Source organism: Heterocephalus glaber, unplaced genomic scaffold (assembly GCF_053883595.1).
Source record: "Heterocephalus glaber isolate CG9 unplaced genomic scaffold, H.glaber_assembly_v1.0 deba00001523, whole genome shotgun sequence".
Classification (NCBI taxonomy): domain Eukaryota; kingdom Metazoa; phylum Chordata; class Mammalia; order Rodentia; family Bathyergidae; genus Heterocephalus; species Heterocephalus glaber.
The window spans coordinates 17,915,255-17,942,692 of record NW_028258327.1 but is presented as its reverse complement, the minus strand read 5'-3'; the positions used below and the strand labels follow the sequence as shown (position 1 = coordinate 17,942,692).

General features: G+C 41.2%; 2 protein-coding genes across 18 annotated transcripts in view; one reads left to right on the top strand and one right to left on the bottom strand.

Moving 5' to 3' along the window:
- Ankrd6 (ankyrin repeat domain 6) overlaps positions 1-22,161 on the top strand; it is a 190,652-nt gene extending 168,491 nt beyond the window's left edge. For 12 of the 16 annotated variants that reach the window (XM_087187996.1, XM_087187991.1, XM_087187990.1 and 9 more), the window contains 11 exons: positions 1,825-1,923; positions 3,124-3,222; positions 5,241-5,339; positions 5,898-5,975; positions 9,249-9,353; positions 10,386-10,520; positions 10,820-11,005; positions 11,417-11,569; positions 16,896-17,009; positions 17,616-17,742; positions 19,014-22,161. In XM_087187996.1, coding sequence (XP_087044122.1) covers positions 1,825-1,923; positions 3,124-3,222; positions 5,241-5,339; positions 5,898-5,975; positions 9,249-9,353; positions 10,386-10,520; positions 10,820-11,005; positions 11,417-11,569; positions 16,896-17,009; positions 17,616-17,742; positions 19,014-19,573 — 1,755 coding nt within the window. In that variant the 3' untranslated portion in view covers positions 19,574-22,161. The remainder of the gene's footprint in view (positions 1-1,824; positions 1,924-3,123; positions 3,223-5,240; positions 5,340-5,897; positions 5,976-9,248; positions 9,354-10,385; positions 10,521-10,819; positions 11,006-11,416; positions 11,570-16,895; positions 17,010-17,615; positions 17,743-19,013) is intronic. The other 4 variants (XM_087188003.1, XM_087187999.1, XM_087187998.1 and 1 more) reach the window with 3 other exon arrangements.
- Lyrm2 (LYR motif containing 2) lies at positions 1,019-26,589 on the bottom strand. Of its 2 annotated transcripts, none has more exons than XM_087188005.1 (3): positions 26,496-26,589; positions 25,774-25,931; positions 1,019-1,911 (listed from the first exon to the last, which is right to left on the bottom strand). In XM_087188005.1, the coding sequence occupies exons 1-3, from the start codon at positions 26,538-26,540 to the stop codon at positions 1,869-1,871; spliced, it is 246 nt and encodes an 81-aa protein (XP_087044131.1). In that variant the 5' UTR covers positions 26,541-26,589; the 3' UTR covers positions 1,019-1,868. The 2 variants fall into 2 exon arrangements, with proteins under 2 accessions (XP_087044131.1, XP_004860260.1); XM_004860203.4 differs by lacking the exon at positions 1,019-1,911 and adding an exon at positions 23,798-25,117 and having other exon boundaries at positions 25,791-25,931; positions 26,496-26,584.
- Between the last annotated feature and the right edge of the window lie 849 nt (positions 26,590-27,438).

The following is a 27,438-nucleotide window of genomic DNA, read 5'->3' as shown; positions in this document are numbered from 1 at the left end:
TTCTAAAGCCATCAGATTTGTCTTTTATTTAGCACATATTTAATTGACTGCCTTGAAACCCACAAGTTGGGAGCAAAGCATTTAAAATGTAGGCAGATTCTTCATTGTTGAAAATTAAGCTAGCAGTGGTTTTGTACATAGCTGCACATTATATTTTCCTGGGGAATTTTAAACAACAAAAAGTCTAGGCTAACTGACTGTCCTGGTTTTCCCAGAATATTGGCAAACACTAGGCCAGCCCAGGACGAGTCCCCAGAAGAGTGGGAGCTGTGCGGGGCCTTTCTTAGACACAACCCCAGGTGACTGTAATGTGCAGCCAGGAGTTGAGAACCGCTGGGCTCACCAAACCTTCAGGCTTAGAATCTTCCATGTTCCTGCAGGTAACAGAGAAAAGATCTATCCAGGCTGGTAAGAGCTAAGGTTATGACAGGAAGTGAACTGGTGATGGACAGTGTCATCTGTCTGTATGTGTCTGTCTTGCTAATTCCTCTTTTCAAAAGGTCAGGAATCTGATATCCTGGAGTTTTGGCAGACAGTGCTGTAAGATCCAGAGGGAAGTAAACTAGATAGAAACAATCAAGAGGCCCCATAAGGGCTGTGTGCCCATGCAGCTCCCACCTGACCTGGCTCCTAAGCTTGGCAGGACAGACCCTGAGACTGTGCATGTAGCCTCCCTAGTCTGCAGGTACTCTCAGAGGATGCCAAGTCTCCTATTGTCTTTCCTGCTCTTGTTACTACTTCTCTAGAGGTTAACTGCAGCCTTGCAGGCCCTGTTCCCATAGAATCACAAAATTGTGTTCATGTTATGCAGTTCTTTCTGCAAAATCGCTGTGGGAAGTATTCTGCCCCTGGTTGTCGTTGTGAGGTAACATGTTGCAAGGAAAGTCCAAAAAAGCAAGAGGATCTCTCTGTGGGAAGTGGCAGATACAACTGCATTTACAGTATTTCCTGTCAGGCGGACACCTTGTTCATCATTCAGTTTTTGATGTTTCAAGAAAAATACAAGAAAAGCCAAGAAGACTGGAACATACCTGTAATACCAACACTCAAGAGGCTGAGAGAAGAGGATCACTGGGAATTCGAGGCCAGCCTGGGCTACACAGATGAGTTCAAGGCCAGCCTAGACTACATAGCAAGACCCTGTCTCAAACAAGAAAACAAAAACAAAAAAAGGAAATTTGATAAATGCTTACAAGTTATATCTAAGTTACTGTTAACTGGCACTTTCAGGAAGTGGTCTGTTTGCCTTTTTTACTCCACCATTGGTAGTATATTGTAGCCACAGCTAATACTCCTGCTGGGAAGGAAGTAATCTCTAAGAGGGATTCACGGCCCTGTCCATGTGCTACTGCACTTTATGCTTCAGAATATGCCTTCCAAGACTCTCTGAGTCCTCAGAGGCTCAGGAGGGAGGGCTCATGCTCCACTTTCCAGGTGAGGAATGGAGCCTGAGCATTTGAAGAGCTTTGCCTGGTGGCTTTCAACTAGTAAGAGACAGAGCTAGAACTTACAACCAAGGTTTTACGTGACATGGAACTCTTCTGCTTGTTTGCATTCCACATTCAATATTTTTCCTCTAGGGCCAGGGATTTAGCTCAGTGGTTTCGCCGCCTGCTGCACAAGCACAAGGACCCATGTTTGATCCCCGGTACCAAAAAAAAAAATTTTTTTTTCCTCTGAACCACTCTCCTGACCCCCTCAGGAGGCAGAGCAGTGAGTACTGACTTCTTCCCAATGGGTGAGGACCACTTCTCGGCAAAGTGTGCAGGTCTGTGCAGAAGCATGTCGCTAATGTGTCCTCCCTTCTTTCTGCCTCTCTCCAAGGCAGGGAACACAGCTCTGCACCTGGCCTGCCAGAACAACCATTCTCAGAGCACGCGCATCCTCCTGCTGGGCGGCTCCCGCGCCGACCTGAAAAATAATGTGGGTGAACAAATTGGCTTTTTCTGTACTATTTCTCTTGTGTCCCCCTTGGAAAATAACCCCAAAAGTGTACTTGAGTACCCCGTCTCTAAACTTTTCCTTTAAAAAAATCCTTCTCCCTTTGCTCCTTACCTTTAGTTTTCATGTAGCATGTGTCTGGCCAAGACAGTCTAGGAAACCCATAAATACTTTAAGAAAAGCTCCACCATGTAGTATTGTACTATTAGCAAATTCAAGGCAATGCCAGGCAGTGCAGGTCCTGTGATGCTCCCTACCCAGCCTGCACACAGGGCAGGTCCTATTGGTACTGAGGCATCCTTCTGATGAGTTGACCAGAAAGATCCCCTGAATGTCCCTCCACCTTCCACAAATAAGCTGTCTCTCTTGTATATAAATCCATGCCTTTGATGCATTGGGAAGAGGATCTGGGGCTTCTCTTAGCAGTGCCCTTAGCTGGAGCTGTCCCTATTTGAGGACAGATTTATCTGAGGCAGATCTAGAATGCTCTGAACCTCAGCTTTGGGCTTGGCTCTTTCTTAATCCAGGGGAGAGGGTTATGCTGAGTGGTTACCATTCTCTCCATACAGCTAAAATCAAAGTATCAAGAGAATACTGGAGAACATCACAACTTTGTCTCCAGAAGTTTGTTGTTGTGTCTCTGGGAGTTGAGTCCGTACCCACTAAGGAAGAACTTGAGTTTTCCTGAATGCCCTTTTTTACTGCCAGTGACTACTTGTGCATCAGGCTACTTTACTCCATATGGTAAAGTCCTACCAGCCATGGTGGCTCTGTGCCATGAAAGGCTTGTTTCCAAAGTAGTGCCATTGGCTTTAATTCATTTCACACCAGATCTTTTGGGCAGCTGGGGAGGCCAGGCTTGTGGATCCTTATTCCCTGCCTTAGCTCTTCTCAAGGTCTTGTGAAGACTAGGGATCCAGTTTCGTAAACATTAAAGAGATTCGGTTGACCACACGGTTGTTCTTCGCAGGTGGAGAGTTAGCAGGAGTGCAGACACCAGCCATAACAGCATAGGACTGAAAGTCTTAGAGTGCAGCTTCTGTGTGTTGAGTTGTTTATAATCCTGTTAACATTCCTTAAAGAATATACAGTAGTCTGCCAGCTTTTAAATGATATTTTCATTTTATTTTTCTGTTTTGTTTTGTAACTGCTAACTGCTTAGAGTTTGATTTCTGTCCGCAGGCAGGCGACACCTGTTTGCACGTTGCTGCGCGCTATAATCACTTGTCCATCATTAGGCTCCTCCTCAGTGCTTTCTGTTCTGTCCATGAAAAGAACCAGGTCAGTGCATGAATCCTCTTCATGGTGCCTGCACCGTTACATAAGGCTGCCTGACAGTGTGTTAGCTCCAACGGGAGCAGAGGCTGCTGGGAAATGTTGCCCTCTGACCTATCTGGGTCTCCACAAATGGTTCCTGCAGGGTATCCCGCTGAGTTCTAATGGCCCTGGCTTTTCTGGCCTCCTAGAGAAAGCATACCCTTACCATTCCTGTTCCTACCACCATATTTGCATATTGAACATTTTTAGGGGAAATCTTATTGTGAGTTTTGTTGATAACATGATTTTGAAAAGGAAATCCACCAGGAGCGTGGCTTACCATAGAAGGGAATTAGTTTCATGACTTCTCTGAGTTCTGTTCCTTGTACTTCCACTTTTACTTGAGCTGCTACACTCTCTTATTTCTGTAAAATGGGACACATGACTTAGTATCATGTAATGGGGGTTTTGAAATGAAGTTTTGATTATTATAGTCTTCTATGGAAAGGTACAAGTTTCTTAGTAGTCATTTAGATAAAAGAAATAATTGTCTTGGTATTTATTAATACCTAAATTATGTATTATTTGACTTTTCTGAGTTTGGGTACATAAATCTGAAATATATTTAAAAATTAGATTATGTTCAGATTACATACATGTACCCTATAACAGTGTTTTGACCCTGACTGCATATGAAAATCAACAGGAGAACTAAAAATATCATTCCTAGATCCCAGCCCAGTTTAATAGAGCTCAAACCTGTGGGTTCAGGACCTTGCAGGTCCTGCCAGGCAGGTGTGGCACCACTGAGCTAAATCTGAGGCCCACCTCTGAGTTTTTGAGGTCTAAGCAATAGTATTTTTTCAGAAAGCTCCCTTTCTGACCTAATAGTCAAGCCTGTCATTCTATAACTTTGTTAGTGGATTCTAGTTTATGAAACCCCCTCTACAGCCCCCACCAATCAGAGCTTCTTAAGCTTGGCAACATCTTACAGTTGCCAGAGAGCTTTAAAAAAATCCTCACACCCAACTGAAACTGCAGACCAATGAGATCAGGTCTGGGAGTAGAACCCTGGCATCATTGTTTTTTGTTTTTTTTTAACTCCCTAGTGGATTCCAATATACAGCCAAGATTGGAAACCACTTCCATAGAGCCTTCCCCCTAACATACACAGCTAGGTGACTCAGAAATGAAATAACTATTTTTTCCACTTCTTACAGAGATGGCTGAGTTTTCATGCTGCCTGTGAAAAAAGTATCAAGGCTCTTTGCCTTATCACCTGGCAGGGGAGAGAATGAATATTTCACTTCTCCAGTGTCTGTCTGATTTATTGATATCATATTGTTTGAAATATTTGCATTTGGAATTGGCCTACTAAGTTGCAATTGTTTTTTTTTTCCTCCTTTGTCTGAAAACACTTTCTGTATAAAGAAAATATAAAAACTTATTTCTAGGCTATACGGTAAGAGATAGAAAACAGTATTAAATGAGCACTGATTCTTGTTGTATCCACCCAAACAAAGAACACCCCAAGGCTTCAGGTGGATTTATAACTCCCTGTGGCACCTTTAGATCCCCGTGTCTGGCTGAGTGCTGGAGAGTACCCCTCCAGTCTTATTTGTACTTCTGCTCACTCCAGCAGTCATAAGCCAAGTTGCTCTCTGACCTCCCTGGATAGAGGCACAGGGTCCAGGAGCTCCAGGATGAGAAGCCCACCCACCCCTGGGTTTCTGCCCATCATCCCAGCTCTGTGACACTTTGGCCCCCACCATTTTTAGCAACCAAGCCCAGCACAACTTTGCCCCTGCATTTAATCCTATTCTGTGACTTCTGGAATCCTCAATCAGAATGTGATATGGATCCGTGTATAGTTCCAAGATCTCTTTAAATAGAACCACAAAACACTTTAACCAAGGGCCTCAGGTTTGTGTAAGGCCAATCTTAATTTGACTTTGGAGAGCTGCCCTAGGCCAGGAATGAAAGGCTACGGAGCTGAAGGCTGAAATCAGATGGAGTTTAGCAGGCTTTCTTCTGATTTTTAGGCTGGAGACACAGCCCTTCATGTTGCTGCTGCTCTAAATCACAAGAAGGTGGTTAAAATCCTACTAGAAGCTGGAGCAGATGGGACCATTGTGAATAATGTAAGTTGAGTTACACCTGGTTTCTAAAGACTTTCTCACCTCCATCCAGATGGGGCGTGTTTTATTGCCTAACTCCTTACAGACCCAAGGGTTCAGTGAGCTCTGCTGAAGCTACAGCCCTTGGGGCCCTTAGATTTTTGGCTTAGCTAGCACCTACATTATGGTCATAACTTCTTCCCCACTATTCTCCAAGAAGAGTCATTGCTACATGGATTTTAGGATGACTTTGTGTTGTCCTCAGCAGGAGCATTCCTCCTTGATCCTTCTGATATCTACCTTTTCTCCTTTCTTTTCCTAGGAAGCATTCTCCTGTGGGCAGTGTCCTGGACCTTTGCCTCCTAAAGCACTTCTTGCACCCTGGGTCCGCACTTGCCCCCTGTTGCTGAGAAGTGTTAGTTAGCATGTGCTCAAGTGTGACGAGGTGTGAGGTAAAAAGCAGAGCCATTGTGTGGCTGTTACTGAGCACAGGCAGATGCTGGGTGTGACCAGGAGTGGAACTGCTGGGTGTTGCAGGTCTGGTGTCCCTCTCTCACCTGTCCCCCCTCTGCCTTTCCTTAGGCAGGCCAGACTCCGCTGGAGACTGCCCGCTACCACAACAATCCAGAAGTCGCTCTTCTCCTCACTAAAGCTCCCCAGGTAGGATTTACTGTACCTTCCACTGTATTGATTATGTGGCTTCAAACTTGTTGAGACTCCTCATTCCAAACTGTTGAAGCCAAATGAAACTAAGTCAGTAGAGAATTGATGGGTTTAGCCGGGCAGTAGAAAATGTAGGAATATAGTGGGCCTCCCGCATGACTGGAACCAAAGACTTCAAGTCCAGCTCTTTGTGGGGATCATTTTCTCCCTGCAGTTAGATCACTGTCATTACCAGCTTCCTGAACCTTAGTTTCCCAGCTCCTCATCCAGGGAAGGTGCTCCAGTTTAAAACATGGTAGGAGAGAAGACCATGATTGAAGAGGTTGGACAAATGCCACTCTTGAACAAATGGTACAGGGCCTTTGAAAAGAGAAGAAGCATTTCCCAGAGAAAGGTGGGAGGGAGAGGATCATTCTGTGCAGACAAAGTAGTAAACACCCACCAGGGGCAGATAAATATACCATAGTTTTTGTTCCTTTTTTATAGGATAATGGTATTTTGATCCTCATCCAAAAATAGTGGTTGGTATCTTATCATTTGAATTGAGGTTGAAATAATCTAAATAGCAATAAATAAATGTAATAGTAATTTATAAGCTATTCATAATACCAGCATTCTGAAATAACTTTTTTTTGTACTGGGGATCAAACTCAGGACCTTGTGCTTGCAAGGCAGGCAGCAGAACCACTGAGCTAAATAAATCCCCAGCCCTGAAATAACTTTTTGTCTCTTCACATTATCTATCACAGGTGGTTTTTCTATAATTAGGCCGATATTATATATACCTTGTTGTATTCTGCTTTTTATCCTAACCATAATGGGACAATATTCTGCAGTCTTCATAATGGAAGACTACAATGGAAGCATTATGTTCTTTTTTATTAGTATCAATATTTTGAAACCATTTATTTAATATTGGACATTTAGGTTATTCACAGATTGGAGCTGTTCTATATCACAGTACAATAAACACTGACTGATTTCCTATCTAATTCTGGCTACTGCTGTGAAGTCATTAGCCAGAGGCAAAGTCATGAGGAATCAAATTCTCTGAATTCCAGCCTAGATTAGGATTTTGTGTGGTCTTTATTTTTAAGTTTAAAAACATACCTAACATGACCAGCAGTTTCTGGAATAATTAAGATTTTTGTCTTTTGCAAAATTGATCAATCTCTTGAGCATGGTCTGGTCCTTGTGGTTTCTGAAAATCCATAGACTCCTGATAAGAGGTATGAGAACCTTCTAGAAGTGGAATATTCCATCCTTCCAGGACTTTTGTTTTTGCAAAGAATCATTAATTGAATCAGATCTATAGATCCAGATGGAAAAATGCTGTTTCTCATGGATCAAAATGTACAGAGTGGGGCTAGGCATTGAGCTCAGTGGCAGAACTGTTGCCTAGCATGTGTGAGGCTCTGGGTCCAGTCCTCATCAACACACATACACGTGTGTGCACATGCACAGTACAAAGTGCTATCTAAATGTCACAATCCATCACATTTAACTGGTGTTTCAGCATTTGGCAGTTTGATGGACAGCCAGCTCTCCTCAGCCATATGAAGATCATCAAGTCTTGTGTGGCTGAAGTCCCTAAGCACATGAAGGCTGATGTATCTTTAATCCACCTGTCATTTGTCTTTGAGAGTGCAAGGATCTTCACTTACAGGGCAAATAGCCTTGTCATTTCCTGGTGCAGCTTTCTTTTTGTGTTTATGTTTAAAAATAATTTAAGTTTTTCTGTGACAGTACTGAATAGCAAATAAATTAGATGACATGTTATGAAAGTTTCATACATAATTGTAGATGCTAAGCCTTATTTGAAACACAGAGAAGGAACTTTAGAATATGTATAAAGTTTTATGCATACCATTTCTGATGATCTGTGGTTACAGAAGCAGCCTTACTGTTTTATCTATAAAGAAAACAACCCCTGGCCTCAGCTCCTTAGTTAACATGGACTTGAAAGGGCCACAACAATACCAACAGGAAACTTCTTTCTTAGCCTTCAAGATCAGTGTTCCCTGATTTCTGTGGACTGGCAAAGATTGATAGTATTCCATTTGATAGATAGTATGGTTCTCTGAGAGGCTGGAAGCCACACCAAGTTATTTTCAGTGGCCGAAAACATGGTAAATGGAGGGAATCCTTTTCATGATTATTTTGTGTTTTTATGACCTCTATGTATCATTTGTCATATTTGATTAACATAATTCACACATGCTCTAAGAGTGAATTGCAGCCCGGTTTTTGGACTGTGTCTTGTTCTAAAAGTCCACAAATCAGGTGAGCAATTAGAACTAGGCTTTCATCAGACTTGACTTCCAAATGGGTCTGAATATAGCATCGAGATAGCTTAGAGCAGTGGCTTGCAGACTTTTTTGGACCAAGCATCCTTTTATGTTCTTAAATACTACAGGCCAGAGGTTGAAGGGTTCTACCAGGTCAAAGATCTGTACTGTGTGATTGAACATCCACTGCCAGTTAAGCAACTCTAAGGCAGGTGGGGAGGCACCTGGCAGTGATGGTCACCTGCTACTACTCTTGCTTAATCCCAACAACTCCCCAGTTTTACTTGTTTTTTAAAACGGTCTCACTGTGTAGTTCAGGGTGGCCTTGACCTCATAGCGATCCTCCTGCCTCAGCCTCTTGAGTGTAGGGATTACAGGTGTGGACCAACATGCCCAACTTACAACTTTACATTTGAGAAAGTAGAGCACAGAGAGGTCACATTACTGTATGGGGAAGACTAAATTCCTTTTGGAAGCCACAGTTGGAACAATGGCTTCAGGATGCACCTTAGTAACATTTGGATCAAAGTGAATATGACTTGCATGCAGTTTAGCGAAGGGAAAATCTGATGGGCCAGTTCAGGTCCAGTGTACCAAGGTCAAGACTCTGCCAGGCACTGGCTGTCACACTGCACAACCCCAGGGGACACCATTGGTATCCTGATTTTCATGAGTGGTGTTCTTGTGTACACTTACTTGGCTGTCCTGGCATAGTACATAAATGCCTATGTTCCTGTTATCATCATATAATCTAAACTTCCTGAGGTTGGGGACAATATTCTACCCATCTCTGGGTCCCTGTAGCACCCAGCACAAGACCTAAGAGGCACAGTGGGCACAGAATTGCTCATTTTCTATGAATACTTGGTCTCCTCCATGCAGCTGTAGTTCCCAAGGTCAGAGCACTAGGCCCAGGGATAATTCTTTCCCACCAACGCTGCACATACCACTGGCCTGTAACAACACCCTTTGCCTCCCATAGGTCTTGCGCTTCAGTCGTGGGCGAAGCCTGAGGAAAAGGAGAGAGAGGCTCAAGGAGGAGAGGAGGGCGCAGTCTGTACCAAGAGAGGAGGTGGCACAAAGCAAGGTGGGGGTCCTCCTGCCCGCCCGGCCACAGCCGCCCACTTGTCCAGTGCCCTGGCTTCTTCTGCTGGCTCACATGGCTCTCATGCCCTCCTCCCCGCTGGGGATCCTCAAACTGTTCCCAGCCTTCTCCTGCATCTCGTCCTCCCTCCACTCTGCCAGGATTCTAGATCCTGTGCCTCGGTGTGTCCTGCACCATCTATCTAGCACCCTGGATGGGCGTGTTTAGCCCCCATCTGTGGCCTTTGTCTCTGCCCTGGGGACAGCACTGCCTCTGACACTGTGCCCTTAATTGTGCATAGCAGTGTTTCTCTAAGTGCAGTGTCCATGTGTCACGTGGGACCTTGTCACAAAGGCAGGTTCTCAGGCCTCTCCTCACACCCAGTGGATGAGCAACTCTGGGTAGAGCCCAGCATTCTGGGTTTGAAAAGTCATCCAGTTGTTCCTGATGAGAACCACTGGCATAGGCTGCTTCCTCACTTAGAGAAGAGCTTGCACAGCCCTTTCAAGCCTCTCAGGAGGAAGGCAAAGATATCGAGTTGACTTTTGGCGTATCAGATGTTCCCAAGAAGCACTTGCTCTTCTGTCTGTTGTTTCTTTTAAAAGCCTCTTCAATTTCCAAGGTAAAGGCATTGTGACTCTTAAGTTCCTATATGTGAATTGTACATATTAAATTGTAAAAGTTAATTTCTGAATATTTTTACTCTGTTCAAAGAATGAAAGAGGTTATATTTTGTTGAAATCCAAAAGATCAAAAATCTAATGCTTTATTGTGTATGATAGGTTCCTGGAATTCTAGTATTTGACTCAAGAATATATTTCACTTGAGACCTGACAAAAGTCAATTATTTAGCCAAACAGGAAAAGCATTATATATTAAGACCACCAGGCTGTGTTCCCTGTGTCTGAAATTAGTCATTGGTAAAGTCTTGTGGGTCTCACTAGATGGAGTTGTGCAAGCATACAACTTTACTCTGTTGGTAAAAAAAGGCTAAAGGAGCAGGTGGAACACGTTTCTGGGCTCTTTCTTCTGTAGGGAAGTGTCTCAGCAGGAGACACCCCCAGCAGCGAACAGGCTGGGGTCAAAAAAGAGGAAGCCAGAGAAGATTTTCTGTCCGCCTCCCCAGAGCCCAGAGCAAAGGATAACAGGAGGAGAAAGTCAAGGCCCAAGGTCAGGAGGCACATGAAAGCAGCTGGGAGGGAGATTGGCGGAAGCTCCTGGGACTGGTCATGCCCATTGACTGAGAAGCCTCCTCACCTGGCTGGCTGGTTTGGAACCAGAACATAGAACTTAAACCTGCCTAACTAGAAAGGAGGTGGGCGTGCTAATGTGGTGTTTAGAGCAGAACACCACACAGTGAAGTAAGGTGTGAGATTCTTTGCCAAATGGGGGAAATAGGAGCCACTGATTGGGTGTCACTTTTGTAGATGTTACAGGGCTCAAGGGTGTTGGCACTCTCTCCCTCACAGGTGTCAGCATTATCTGACCTCACCCCACCAGCAAACCAACAGCCTGGACCCCAGAAGGACTCACATGCTCATCATCACCCTAAAAGGAAGAGCAGGCATCGGTGCTTGTCTCCACCACCACCCCATGAGTTCAGAGCGTACCAGCTGTACACACTGTACCGGGGCAAGGATGGGAAAGTGATGCAGGTACTGTGGAGCCTGCTGGGGAAGGGCCAGAGACCACCAGCAAGGTTGTCTGTGGAACTCTATTCTAGGGGGCTGGTAGGCATCTCAGGCCCTGACCTAGTAGATGCTTCTGCCGCTTAGGATCCATTAGATGGAAGCTCAGTTACACAGCCTCACCATTCTTGCCATCTTTAGGTTACTAGGGAATAAAAGCAGCTTGAAGATAGAGGGACCATGCCTTACTCTGAAATTTTCTTAGTGCCTACTGAGTCCAAAGCTCAGGCTGTAGGACATTCCAGAGTGAGGACAGGATGAATCTGTCTCCTCTATCACTTATATCTCCCTGATACTCTGCCTGGCACATAGTGGATGCTCAAAACATTTGTTGAAGGAATGAAGGAGAGTTTGATTGCTTTTTGATTTCCCTCTTAGGCACCAATAAATGGTTGTCGATGTGAACCTCTAATCAACAAGCTGGAGAATCAGTTGGAGGCAACTGTGGAGGAGATAAAAGCAGAGCTGGGATCAGTTCAGGATAAAATGAATACAAAGCTGGGGCATATGGAGAATAAGACCCAGCACCAAGTAAGCAAGCAGTCGGGCCTCCTGACCACCTTGAGTTCTGGCAGAAAATGAAATCAAATACTTAGGGGCTGGGGCTGAAGCTCAGAGGTAGAGCACTTGCCTAATGTGCACAAGGCCTGGGGTTCCATCCATAGCACCAATCCTCTTGTCTCCAAGGGAGATAGGGGAGTGGCTTTAGCACACCCTTCTGCCCTGAGAATGTCCGATGAGCTGTCAGGGAGGAAGCGGTATATTTAGAATTTTTAAGAAGGGGCTTAAATTGCTTCTGGTTATATAAAAGGTGAAAACTGGAAATCACCTATAAGCCCACTGTGATGAGAAAACACTGAATATTTGAGGTTTCAGTCTTTTTACATGTCAGCGTGCCCTACACCCCTTCCTGGTTGTACACAAAATTAGAATAATCAGGTCTATAGTTTTTTTGTTTATCAACTTTTTATTTGGAAAATTGTCAAATATACAGAAAAACTGAAAAAACAAACTAATGGTTGCTATATTTGCTTTGTCTCTGTGACTTCCAGGCTATTTTTTCCTCTTGAACTATTTGAGATTTAGTTGCAGATTGTTGTGACAGATTACCTCTCAATACTTCAGAGTGCACTGATGAAGAATAAAGACTTTCTCCTTCATTACAACACACTCATCATACCTGAGAAATTAAAATAATTGTGTGGTATCTAGTCTACCTTCAGATTCTCTCAGTTATTCCCCATTTTTTTTTAATAACTAGGTTTGTTTTTAATCCCAGTCTAGGCAAAGTAAAGGTTTTTTGAGTATTTGACTGTTAGGTCTCTGTCCTTTCTTAATCTGGAATAGTCCCTGATTCCTTCTTCCACATTTTTCTGTCCATGATATTCACTCTTTTACATATAAAGGCCAATTGTTTATATATGATGTTCTGTATTCTAGATTTGTCTGTTAGTTTCTTCATGGTCTTATTTTAATTGTCCCTTTATCCTTATTGCTGTAAAATGAAAATCAGATATAGAAGAATAGTTCTCAAAGTGTTATCGCTGGACTCAGCAGATCTTCTATGGATTTGGAGGGCTCAGGGAAGCAACTTCTTGGGCTTCATTCCAGATCTACTGAATTTACTTTTTATTAGTACATGTTTGCAGTATGTATTTACATGTGCAGAATTGGTGCATGTACATAACACATCGCAGGTCTTTTTCACCTGCTGCCTTTGCCCTCTCTCCATCTCTTGATCGCCTCCCCATTTGAGAAACATCTATCTCCCTGCTTCCTATAATTTTTATTTATATTTTGAATTTCTCATATTAGAGAAACCATGTGATATTTAAGCTTGTGTGTCTGATTTATCTCACATTAACATTATGGTCTCAGGTGCATCCATTTTTCTACAAATGACTCAAGTATATCTTTTATGTCAGAATAGTCCTCCACTGTGTGTAAATACCACATTTTCTTTATCCATTCATCTGTTGATGGACATATAGGCTGCATCCAAGATTTAGCTATTATGAGTTGTGCTGCTGTAAACATGAGTATGCATGTATCACCATAATAGGATGTTTTTAACTCTTTTGGGAAGATACCTAGAAGTGGAATAGCTGGGTTGAATGGAATTTCTAGTTTTAGTTTTTTGAGAAATCTCCATACTGATTTTCACAGTACTTGTACCAGTTTACATTCCCACCAATGTAGAAGAGTTCCTTTTCCCTACAGCCTCACCAGCATTTGTTATTTGATTTCTTGATGGTAACCATTCTTTCTGAGGTAAGATGAAATCGAAGTGTCATTTTAATTTGCATTTCTCTAATGGCCAGTAGTGTTGAACATTTATTCATGTATTGATCGGCCATTTGTACTTCTTGTTCTGAGAAGTATCCATTCATTTCACTTGCCCATTTTTTGATTAGGTATTTTATTTCGGTAGGTATATTTTTTGAGTTCTTTATATAGTGTAGATAATCTTTATATATTCTATATGTTGTCTTTTCACTCTGGTTGTTTCTTTTACTGTGCTGAAGCTTTTAAATTTGATATGATCCATTTGCTGATTCTTGGTACTATTTCCTGTGCATTTGGGGTTCTGTTCAGAAAGTCTTTGCCTATGCCTATGACTCCTACAGTTTTACCTATTTTATTTTCCAACAGGTTGATTCTATTTTAACAGTTCATTTTGATTTTAAAATCCATTTTGATTTTAAAATCCATTTTGATTTTAGTTTAGTACATGGTTGAGAGCATCTAGATTCAATCTTCTGCATGTGGAGAGCCAGTCTTCTCATCATCATTTATTAAAGAGTATGTCTTTGAATTGAATCAAATTTGACTGAGTAAATCTCTGGGCTAGAGTCTATTAACCTGTGTTTTAACAAGACCTCCAACTGATGCTGGTGTGTATTAAAGTTTGAGAACTGGCCTAGATGGTTATTTAGGTTTAGGTATGCTGGCAAGAATACTTTATAATTAATGATATAAACTACAAATTGCCTTACATCTACAGGTACATATTATCAGGATGTCTCATTAATGATACTAAGTTTGATCACATGGTTTATTTAGCTAGTAACCTACATATTCCTCCATTGTAAAGGTTAATTTTCCCTTTGCAATTAATACAAGGGATAATCAAATGTTTAAATTTTTATAAATCATTACAGTAAAAGATGCATTACCAATAAGCCCCCTCACAATACTCTCCCTCACTTTAAACACACTTGCTCTATCATTCTTCCTACTTTCTGAGGCAGTTCTGGAAGTAGTCTTTTGTGGGTGTCTTTACAGGATGTGATCAAAATTCAGTGAATCCAACTACTGAGTGCAATCCAATAAGGCAGGCTTGTAAAAACATAGTATGTCTTCATCCACCTTATTCACCAGACCTGGCACTGTGCAACTCTGGCTCTTCCCCAAAGAAAATGATCATGAAAGGTAAACATTTTGAATCAACTCAGGACATCGGGGCAGCCATGACAGTGCAACTAATAACTTATATGTTATCTTTTTTTGTTTTGTTTTGTTTTGGGGTTTTTTGTTTTTGGTACTGGGGATCAAACTCAGGACCTTGCACTTGTGAGGCAGGCGGTGGAACCACTGAGCTAAATCCCTGGCCCAACTTACACATTATCTTAAAAAGATTATACCACCATCCATAATATTACCCATCAAGACTGCCACAAGAGTGCAACTAAAGACACTTGGGAAAGACTTTCAGAACTGCTTCAGAAAGTGGCAAGAACGATAGGATAATAAATAGTGTTTGAGGCGAAGGGGAATATTTTGAGGTGGGAATAATGGCAATGTGTCTTTTACTATAATAATTTTATTTAAGCATACATCATATTTTTCAATCACACCTTGTAAGAAATGTGTGATGGGTAAGATTTTTCAGTAAAAAAATACAGAAATGTGCAAAGTAATACCTGTGCATTGGAAAAACTAAAAATATGAATCTTAGTGACATTTTAAGACCCTTCCCATCTCCCATAGGAGATATTAAACAGCTTGCTTTTTTTTTTTTTGGTACCGGGGATCAAACTCAGAACCTTGCGCTTGCAAGGCAGGCACAGTGCCACTGAGCTAAATCCCCAGCCCCAAACACCTTGCTTTTTCATGTAGCAAGTGTCTTAGACATGCAGCACTACAGTGTGGTTTTTCTTTTTTCTTTTTTTTTTGGTCCCGAGAATTGAACTCAGGGACTCGCTTGCCAGGCAGATGCTGTGCCACTGAGCTACATTCCCAGCCCTAAAGTGTGTTTTTTAATGACAGTGTACTGTTCCTGCCTAGGGAAGAATAGTATTTTGTTTTCTGCTTTTTTCACTTATGTCATGAGCATTTTCTCATGTACTTAGATCCATAATATTCCAGCATACAAATACAACATAACTTATTTTTAATTTTTTTCACTTTCATAAATAATGCTATCATGAATATCTATGTGCATTAACTTCTGATTTCTTCTCAGATAGGGATAACTGAATTAGGGATTTTGCTCAGAATTAGGATAACTGAATACAAAGTTAATGTTTAAGGCTCTTGATAAATATTGGCCAGTTACTTAATAGAAAAGCTCTACCAATTTATATCCCACTCAGCAATGTCTGAGTTTCTATCTCAAACCTTTGCCATCATTTAGTATTAATGTGTTTTTTTAAACGATCTTTTTTAAAATTAAGGATATTTTACTGTTTAGATTTCATGTCCTTATTTACTGGTAAAGTTGAATATTTTTAAGTGTATTAAAAATGTGGAAAAACTTTAAAAAAATCTTAGGGCTATGATGGATTGGGTAAGGCTGTTTTAGCTAGCCTTGTTCATAAAGGACTAGTTTAGACTGACGCTAGGATCCCAAGGGCCTCTCTTCAGTTCAAAGAAGGTGAAAAATTGGGATGTAAGATCCAAATGGCAGGGTCTGGGCCAATCCACTGTAATCCAGGAACAAAACCCTGCATTTACACAACTGCTCTTAGCAGAGACACCTCCACAGGAAGTAGATGAGGAGCAGGGGAATAGGCTGGTCCTAAGAAATAGTGAGAGAATAGTTCACTAGTATATGGGGACTAAGGAGACAAAACAGAAGGTACTCCCCATAGCCCCAGAACTGGTGTTTCTTTTTTTAATTTTCTGAACATCTGTTTGTGGAATGACATACTGAATACGCTGCCAACAGGAGAGGAGCTCACCAGTGAGCTGTCATGGGCTGGCTCCTGTTAACAGTAGTTCCAGTCTCTTCCTTGGACTATGACAGAACAGTGCTAGGTTTTAGGGCCTCCAGAAAATGTCAGAATGGAGGGAGGCTCCTGAAGGGTGTGACTAAAAAATGAAAATCACTTGCTGTGTAAAGCAATCCCTTAAAATCTTCCCACACCCTTTATACACATCCTTTGACTACTTTTAATGTAGCACCAAAAATACCTGCTCACTGAATATTCTGCTTGTTTCATTACCCCTTGGGGATCAGTTCATGTTTGCATAATTGTGTGAATAAGGGTAGAATAAGGCAATAACTCCATATCTTAGAGAGAGTTTTTCCTAATAATAGTCTTGAAAATAATGTTCATGTTTGCCTACAAGATCTGTATTGTTCAAATTGTATATTTACTGTGTCTTCACAGTCTTAAATCCATTAAGACTTTAACAAAAAGAGAAAGAAAGACCATTGGCTTATAGAAGTATGCTCAGGAATTCTGAAAAGCTAGTGTTCCATGAACACTATATGGAAAGGAAGTGAGAAGTTGGTTTGCTTGTGTGCTTTGTGGACTCTGTTCTGAATACCTGACTCTGTCCTCAAGAGTGGAGAGACCAGGGCCTGTCCCTACATCACCTCAGTGTGCACTCTGTTCCCCTTGAATCCTAGATTCGTGTTTTGGACAAGCTGATGGTTGAGCGACTCTCAGCAGAAAGGACAGAGTGCCTGAACCGCCTGCAACAGCACTCAGATGCTGAGAAGCATGAAGGAGAGAAACGACAGGTAAAAGCCATTAGCTGTCAGTTTTCACTTAGGATTTACCACATGTCCACTGAGTTAGAAAACTCAGACCTATCACTGAAAATGCTTGGACTGAGTCTCCAAAAAGCATTTGCACTTATTTTTATGACCTCAGAATGAAGTTCACAGCAAAGAACCTATAATTTGGTCTCCGTCTGTTGCTGACATGCTGACAGTAGGTACAGTAAGTATGTTGGGGAAAAAGTCATCCCACCTTGAGTCAGCTCCATGTATCATTGGCTTGTACATTGTTGTTGAACAAGATATGGACCCTGCCCTGAAGGCATTTACTCAGAAACAAAAGATATGGAGTTTGTGAGGGTTTATGCTTCTAAGCAGCCAAAAATGTTTGGTTTGAAAGATCGGGGCATTTGAGTTTAAGGTGGCTCTAAGTCACTTAATGAAGATTATAGATAGCTCATGGTTTGGGTGCTAGGTATGGCTTGTGGGTGAATGGGTAATCCACAGCTTTTAGAATTATCAAAATGGTAACCTCAATTATCATAACTCAAAAGTTCCTTCTTAATACTTTCAGAATTTACATATCAAATTCACTTGATTTTTTGTGTACTAATTACTTATTTTTAGATGTCCTTGGTGGATGAGTTAAAAACTTGGTGCATGGTGAAGATTCAGAATCTAGAGCTGAAGCTTACTGGGGACTCTAGGACCTCCCGGGCTAAATCCACACCATCTACTTGTGACTCCTCTACAGGTAACCCATGTACAGAGAGAGCCTCTCTGCCTGAAGGTAATGGAGCCCCCCAGATCTTGTTCTCCTCTGCCTTGAAGGCCAGGGCTTAAGCATATTTAAATGAAGGAATAAAACTGTTGGTCAACACTAGCAGTACATCAGGTTGATCAGTACAATGTTGATGGGGTTGGAGTGGACCCCAAAGAGGAAGTGATGAATGACCATGTGTCTCCTCAGCAGGGCTTTCTCCTTTGTCTGTTGTGTCCTTTTCCCCATTCCCCTCTCCTTGCTTGGCCCTTTACTTTTGTCTAACTTAAAGCAAAGCATCTTTATATTAGCCATTAGTGATTACTCCAAATGGTCATTTCTTTTATTGGTACTGGGACCAAACCCAGGTCCTTTGCAATAAACTATGTCCTCAGCCCAGCCCCCCCCCCTTTTTGAGACAGTATCTCAATAAGTCACTGAATTGCCCAGGTGAGGCTTAAACTTATGACCCTCCTGCTTCAACCTCCCAGAATGCTACATATGTTTGCCACTATGTCTGACTCAATGGTGATAATTTTGAGGCCACTCAGAGCCTTGATAACTAAGCTTACAGGAGCACCTGGATATATAAAATGTTTTGTTATCACAGCCATTTCTGGAAACATAGTTTTATCTTATTTGTGCCAACAACACTGGGAAACATCCTGACAGTTTTCATGCTAAGACTAGTCATGGGGCTTGTCATGGAGCTTTGGGTATATGGAGTAGGACCACTTTACAAAATGGAGCTCAGGACAAGGAATTAGCCCATAGATTTTATAGAAATCAGAGTGGGATTATTTTTTCTTATAGATGTCCATTCTGTTTTGAGACACATGTTGAGCTGTCATCCTTATATATCAGGAAATGGGCTGGGTGGGTTAGCTCAGTGGTTCCACCGCCTGCCTCACAAGTGCAAGGACCCAAGTTTGACCCCTGGTACCAAGAAAGAAAGAAACTTATATATCAGGAAATGAGACCTAGAGCCTTCTAAGGTAGAATTGAGATAGGGAAAAGGAAAGCCTGGCAAATTATTTGGCTTAGATGTGACCACTATGGCTAACACAGAATCCATGAAAGTCCTGATGTGCCAAAATGATAATCTTGGGAGATGAAGTGGGAGGGAAGGACAAAAAGGAGAAGAAAACCAGAGAGAATATGCTGGTGGTTTACAGGATCCCAGGACTGTCAAATAAATGCCACCCCACCCCCACCTGGTTTTGAATGTGGGTTTGCTCTGATGTCTGTTTTCCTTCTGAAACCAGGTGTGGATCAATCAGTGGTGACAGCAGGTCCAGCAGCAGCCTCTGACAGTTCTTCGCAAGTGGTTAGGCCCAAGGAAAAGGCCCCCAACATGACTGCTACCCACAGACTCCAGCAGGAGCTGTCCTCCTCTGACTGTACTGGCTCCAGACTGAGGAATGTCAAGGTCCAGACAGCCCAGCTGCCCTTGAATGAAGCAGCCAAATGTGACCAGCAGGCTGGGCCATGTGTCAACAGAGGCACTCAAACCAAGAAGTCTGGGAAGAGTGGGCAGACAAGGCATCGGGCCCAGCAGCCCAGTGGCACCTGTGGGCGGTCAGCAGCAGGCAACGAGCAGGCTGCCCCTCACGTCCGAGACACTTCCCAAGCCCTGGAGCTTACCCAGTGTTTTTTTGAAGCTGTTTCTACCCAGATGGAAAAGTGGTATGAAAGGAAGATTGAAGAAGCACGAAGTCAAGCCAATCAGAAAGCCCAGCAAGACAAGGCCACACTCAAAGAACATATTAAAAGTTTAGAAGAGGAACTTGCTAAACTGAGGACGAAGGTGCAGAAGGAAAATTAGGACATGGAGAATAGAACAAGAGAATTCTTGAGGATTTCTAGCTTTGCAACTGCAGAATAGCTATGGCTAAGAAGTGAATTATTGTACATGTAACAGATATGCCTTTTAAAAAATCATTAATTTCTAAAATATGCCAGACAAGTGCTTCATATACCTGAAGTTACAGAGAAGAGACTTCAACAATTAAGTTGAAACCAGGGGAAGCTTGCTATATTAGGTTTCAATACAAGCCCTAAACCTCAGTCCAGATTCATCTGAAGGTCAAAAGTTCAGATTAAGCAAGCCAAACTAAGAAACAGAATGAAGTCTAAACCTTAACCCTTAAATTCAACATGTGTGAAATTATAAGTCAAAAGCAAGAAAATTAAATCCTTGCAAACTCAATGAGTCATTCATATGAATACACCTGCTGTGCCTAGACAAGAGTGTCTTTATAAGAGAAGTGTAATTCTGAGATGTGCTCAACCCACTTTGTCAGAACCCAATCCTCAAAATGGTGTTTTAACCAGGTGAAAATTTACCAAACAGATTTTTGAGGGGAAAGAGATTTTCATGATGTCATAATTCAGTATATCTTAATTTTTTGAAATGTCAAGAGATTAAATGATGAGTAATTGGCTAACAGGACTGGAAATGTTAATAATTAGCTAAAATGAGAAAATTTCAAATGACTTCATTATGGTTACTGTATTTTCAACCAAAAAAAATCAATGATAGCAGATTAATGGAAAGAACATTCATGTAACAAGTACCTGAAACTTCTATAATCCACTCATAAACCTAATTACCTTAGAGTACCTTTCTGAATGAGATTGATCTACTTTAATATTTTTTAAAGAATATTCCTTTAAAGTATTTCATTTTAAATTGAGTTCTATCACTAAAGAACCTTAAACTTTCTATGGGTTTGTAATGACTGTGTTTATGCCATGTTCATGTCAGTGACTAGCTTGAAATCTCCCCAGCTTGATGGAGCCCTTAAGACTTTACTTTGGTAGCAATGAAATGAACACAGGGAAAAGGCTGTCAAAGCAGCTTGGTTATGCTGAAACTCTGGATTTAATTATCTTTCAAGGTTTTTGTTCTTTGAAATGTGAGATTTTATCAATGTCCTCAAAATTTCACATATGATAGAAATTTCAATTCTGTTTCTATAAACAGGAAACTAGTTAACTATTGGCCATAATTGTGAATAAAATAGTGCTTATTGAGCCAAAGAAAAATGACTTGTTGACATGGAAATACCCTGAAAAACAGTATGCTCTTAGTCCCTTTGTCAAGCTCACAGTTTTGGGGTTTTTCTGATAGTGACAATCCACGGATATAAACATTTCTTAAAAATATAATTCAGTATCACTGTTAAAGCTGAAGATGAAATGCATGTGATCTAAAGTTGATGTCATGTGCCATGAGCTGTCATGTTTCTCAGATCCACGGTTGGGAAGTTCTTCAGCTCATTGGGTTGATCATCTAGGGGCTGTTCACTCTTTTCATTTCACTATCTGTTCTTAATGTAGAATCACAGTTTTGTAGAGCTAGGTGGTATCTTCAGTTTTCTAAATCTATTCCCAAGACATCAAAAATTTCTGTAGGATCATTCCTCAATATCTACTGATTTACTGGGACCTGCCTAACATTCTGAGATAAAATCCTGATGAGTTAAGTCATGCCCCAAGCAGGCGTTATTTTTACTTATCAGAACATTTTCTTTCCTCAAGGTTTCCTCGTGAAATGCTGAAATCAATTTTAACTGAACCATCAAGGCTAGACTATAAAGTGCTTTGGTGGGAGTATTTTGGTTATATACCTCCTGTCCATTAGGAGCAGGGAGCTAGCTTATCACTGTGAACTGGGTATTTTTGTCAAAAGTCACAGCTAGGGAAGAGATGAGAGAGGAATTAGAAAGGTCAAATGGACCTAGTCCAGCAGTCTACAAGGATGTCTCTTGGTGCTCTGTCACAAAAGAGAAAACCAAGAGAAGCGGCAAACAGAACAGAGTTAGTCAGCTTTCTACTCAGTGGGCTCAAGTGTCAGTGAAGACCAACACAATAGTGTTGCAATTTCAACAACTCTGTCAGGTCTTTTTTGTTCCTTAGCATCATGAAAACAACTGCAGGTCTAGTGTGTATTTTCCCGTATTTTGCCCCTGAGCTATCTGCTACAAATGCTCCAACTTTATTTTTCTGAAGAAACAGAACTATTAGCAATTTATAGCTTGCCATGTAGGCTGTATTTCAGTTTGAAGCTGAAACTTTCAATACCTGTGGGGAAAAGTGATATAAAACAGAAAAAAGCTGTACAATATTACAATGTTTTAAAATTGTTAGTACATTATTTCATTGTGTATACTAAATATATGTGATAAACTGAATGTTAGTTCTAATCTCACTTTTGACTTTGGGAGCCCAAAATAAAGGAAATATTTTTATGTTTATACCTCTTTTTTGAGTCAAAGGTTGATATACTGAGAAGCATGTTCCTTGTCTTCCATTTAGTATTTTTATCACCTTGAATTTGTGTCTCCTCCAAGTATCAAACATTGTTCCCAATACTACAGACCTTAAACTCATTAAAAAATGAAAACGTGACTACCTTGTTTAGCCTATAGTTTCATTTGTTGTAGTTGAATGAATTTTATGGTTCTTGAAAGAGTATCTTGACCCAGCCACACTTTGCCTTGCATTTGTAAAAGTGTGATTTAGAGCAAATCCATCTACCTGCTTTAAAGTTGAGATCAGGTGCACTAGATCAGCTGTATAGCATGGCAGATTTCTCAGTGTAATTGTAAACGCTTTAACTATTGACCATTTGGAAAGTATTGAACAAAAGTACTATAAATAACGTGCAAGCCAAGATAACATGCTTTTTGACAAATTGTTGCTAATGGTAAATACAGTTCCTCTTGCAAAATGTAGATTGTAAAAGCTAATTAAATATGAGTTGAGCCAATTTAAAAAGACCTTTTGTGAATAAGACAAATATTTATAATTTTAAGTGGAAATATTCTTTCCCTTAAGTCAAATGTGAAAATATTAATCCCATGAGATACAGAAGACTGAGTAAAGCCCTTTTAAAAAGTGATCTCTCTTCAGTAAACAAAACTCATAAACTTAATCCTAATTTAATTTCTTAAAGGCCTGAATCAAACAAGGAAAACAGCCAATGGTGATTTCTAGGTTGGCAGACTGACAATTTGTCTTTGATCTCATACAAGTGTCTGCTGGTGTGACTGCAGTAATACAAATGACGGGCATGTTCTGCTTTCCTATTATTACAAAGTCATCTGTCTCAGCAGGCTCACCCACAGCACTGCCTGTACCATGAATTTAAAGTTTCCAATCTGATGGCACCATTTTAAAGGGGAGAACATATAGGGACAAACAAGTGCTATGTATAAAATGGACTTGGCCATTTCTCGTTATAAAAGGATTATTGTTCAAATGCATAGTTATTCACACATCTTAAACTTTTTTTTTTTTTTTTTGGTACCAGGGATCAAACTTGGGAACTTGTGCTTGCAAGGCAGGCACCAGAACCACTGAGCTAAATACCTGGCCCCCCCCACATCTTAAACTTAAGAAAAGTCTAACTCTCAAACAAGAGTACAGTTTATAGGGAATTCCCAAAAACTATCTAATCTGGAATACTGATGAAGATCACTTCATGATGAATAAAATGTGAGGCCGGGGATTTAGCTCAGTGGTTCCACCGCCTGCTTGCAAGCACAAGGTCCCAAGTTCAATCCCTGGTACCAGAAAAAAGTGTTAACCAGCAGTTCTATGCTGGCCATTATCTTAAGGACTGTGGTTCCTTAGCTGAGAAAATGTAAAAATGAATCTCTTTAGCAAATGAGAAGACTTGACGACAACTCAGAGGGGAAATCAAAGCATACAACTGAACAAAGTAAAGTGCTTTGTAGAGATGAAGATAAAAAAGCACGGACATTTTGTTAATTTTAGCCCCTGGAAAATAATTCAATTTCTAGTGTTTTATCTATTTAAAAAAACAACACAAACCCCAGCTTAAGTTTTCTTGGGGTCTGATATTTGCATCTTAAATTCAAAGCACAAATGTTCAATTTTTCATATATATACACGGCTGCTAGGAAGACCATCCTCCAAAGTTACTGACTGCATGCTCCATAAAAGGATTTTTTTTTTTAGTTTCAAGCTTTTAGGTTTATTACGACTGTTTGACTATGCATGTCAATCATACCACACAAAATATTTCCAACGTGTTCTTTATTCAGAAACTTCATAAATGCTTCTGTCAGATGGTTTTGCAACATACTAGTGCTTATTTAGGAACCTAAAGCCTCGTTCACACAAGCACTTTGAATTAATTACCCCCTCAGAAAAGTATACAGAAATATTTTGGGTTGTGAACTCTGAGGCTACAGGAAGGTAGGAGTGGGCTCTGGGAATCCAGGTCATTAACATACAAACCATTGGTTTATGCCTCTCTACCTTATTGTACAGTACTTGATACCGTGTATCATTCTGCCAAATTGTATCTACATCTTTCAGATGTTGGCCAGATTCCTGGATTAGCTTCTTAGCTCTGTTCTGTTGATGAACAGGACTTCAGTTTGCAGGACTGATAACCCCAGCATCTTCCATAAGCTTTTGCTTCCAAATCTTTCATTAACTGTATGTTATAAATTTAATCACTTTCAAAAGTGTCCTATAGTCAACTCTGGCTGTGATATAGCTGTCTCTGATGTATTCTTCAAAATTCTTTGTTTTTCCTATCCCTGCAGAAGAACCTGACACAGCAAGGATTTTCCTCCAGCATATACTTCTATCCACATCAAAATTAAGATAATCATGGAAGTTTCATCCAGAAGTTGCCTTAAGTTTTCCCTTTTTTTTGGTATTTAATGTGTTCATTAAGTTCTTTTTCTTTTCTTTCCAACACAGATCCAGATTTGCCAGTAATGGTCTTTTTAGAGTCCTTTGGCTATCAAATCATGGCACAGCTGAAGAAAGTACCTCAACAACCCTTAAAAGTAATGCAGAAGGATTTTTCAAGAAGGTTCCAAAATGCTGGGATTGCAGGTGTGTGCCACTGAGCATTTTCTCCACATCATCACCAATATTTATTTCCCTTTTTAATTATAGCTACTATAGTGAAAGTGAAGTGCTATCTCATTATGGTTTTGATATGAATTTTCCCTATGATTTGTGTTGAGCATCTTTTCATGTGGAAAGTGGTTAATAGTTTTTGCTTCTTATGAAAACGGTGACCCATCCAGAAACATTTTCAGAACTCAGGTGTATTTCTTAGTTCTAAGGCAGTTGTTTCACTGTGCTTTTCTTTGCTATGACGTACTATGCTCTGCCTTCTGATACTGTGCCTGAGTATTATACATACAAACAGTTTGACTTGGCTTTGAGCTGTCCATTAAGCCTAAACTCAACAAAACACATGAAGATTTGGAAATCCTTCAGAATAATGCTAGAGTTAAGATTTTGCTAATGCGAGTGTTTTCTCTAACTCCTTTAGCTGGATGTTGCCTTGAGTAATCATCATCTGGATTGTATCCTGTATTAGAAAGTGAAATTTGGTTATCACTCTACCCGATTAAGGTACAGTTCTACCTTTCTATTTGTAAAATTCAAGGGCCAATAGTGGTGGGCTATGGGTGTAGCTCAGTGGTAGGGCATGGACTTACTATGCACAAAGCTCTGGTTCAGCTTCAGCACCAAATACGTACACTCCAACAATAACAAAAAGTCAATAGTGAAATTGGAACTGCTACACATTAGGAAAGCTAAAAACTATGTGGTACAGCATAAAAGCCGAGGGATGCTATTGTATAGATAAAACAATTTAAAAACTTTAAATATCATTTGAATAGAAATAAGTACCATTACAAGCAATGATCAAGATACACACCTTAGCTGGGTGGGCACCTATAATCCTAGCACTCTGGGAGGTTGAGGCAGGAAGATCCCAAATTTGAACCCAGCCTGGGCAACTTAGCCACTTAGTGAGACCCAGTGTAAAAAAACCAAAACAATCAAGCTGTGGATGTAGCTCAGAGATTCAGTGCTTGCCTAGCATGTGGAAGGTCCTGGGTTCAATCACAAATAAACCCCCTCCCCAGGTTATACCATCTCAGTGACATTTATATTCCAAGATGTCTACTAAATTTTTAAAAATCACAGATCAATACAAAAGAGCCAGGCTATTCTCACCGTGATTTTGTTCCTACCTCTTCTGTGGCGCTTTTATTTCTTTCAAATTCTTCCCTTGCCCAGTGCTTCAAGTATTGGCGATCACATGCATTTGGAATTTGCCGGATTGCTTGCAAAATCCTTCTGTAGAGGAGGAGAACTTGTTGCCTTCTCAGGAACTGTTCAGGGGAGAACTGACATTTACAACTGCACAATCGCCAGGTCTACTTTAGCAAAACAAACTGTAACCAGGCACTGTCTCAGAATTGAGGAATTCTGAAAAGGACAAAGAAAAACTTCTTTTTGACAGAAAGCAGCAAGAAGTGCATTTCGGCGTTTGCTTACTCCCCTGTCAAACCTGAGACCTTTTAAAATCAAGAGCTCACTGCTGGGCAAAAAAAAGGGCTTCTAGGAGCTGTAGTAGGTGCATTTTCTAAATGAACGCAGTTGTTCAAATTCTTTGTTATTTATCACGGAGCAGTCTTTGCCGCGGCTACTGGGGAAAAGAGCCAACTAGGTTCGGAGAAATAAGAGCCTGGCCCGTCTTAGGTGCCCAAGTAAGCCCAGCACGCTTCCCTTGACTCCCACGGAGGGAACCCCTCCTCGGCCTTGGGCCTATCACAGGGTGCAGGCTCAGGACCTGCCCAGGTTCCAGAGGCCACTCTGGAAGAGGTGGAGGACCGAAAAGCTCAGATCTCCGAATGCTGCTCTTAGCCGGGCGTTGGGGACTGTTCGCACAGTACCTGCTTTAGAGTTAGCGTCCCCGGAGGTAAGCGTGAGGCGGCCATGTCTGCCGAAAGGAGTATCTGGATGGAGCGCGCAGGAGCGGAAGTGGTGGGACCGATCAGGGGGCGGGGTGAGCTCGGCCTCCTGGGAAACCTCGAGGGACAGGTGCTCTGTAAAGCCCGGGAATTTGCGAGTCGGAGATGTAGCTCAGTGTTGCCGGCCCTGCCTGGCAAGTGCAAGGTCCTAAATTCATTTCCTAAGAACGGTAAGGCATTTGGACACTTCTTAGCAGGGGATGTAGTTAAGAATTAATTAAATGGAAGGTTAACTTCTTTGGTGGACAAAATTAGTGTACTCATTTCGAGTCTATTCATGTGTAAGTTTGAAAGGACTAAAACGTTAATTTCTTTTAGAATTTGCATCCTGCACTTTCCGCTCTCATTTTCCTCATTCTTTTTGCATTTGCCCAGTATAGTCATCACGATATTTGTAACAGGGCTTTTAAGTGTGTGTCCCATTGTGTTTTTAAACATTTTTTTAAAAATCGCTGCTGCGGAACTGAACAGGTCACAAGCTTTTACTTCCTAGTAGTTTTACCCGCACCACATACACCAGTCCGTGGGTTATGTATCTGGAAGTGAGGCTGGCGATCTTTGCCATACTGTGGAATTAAAGTGCAGAAATCTCCATTCAGCTACCCATTTACAGTGCTCTCTTGAAAACAGCACCTGTTGGAACCCTGGCGCTTCCTTTTCCTTGCTGTGTTCAGGGTACTTCTTCTGGCCTATTTCCTCATCTGTGAAGTACCATACAAAGGGAAGTAACAGCGTCTCGCGGTTGCATCGTATGTTAACTTACTGAGAACATGCCCTGGTACAGGTTAGAACACAATTCTCAGCTCTCTTACTAGGCATTGTATGAGTGATGGCATTGTCAGTGTTGTATTTTTCAAGTTTTGTC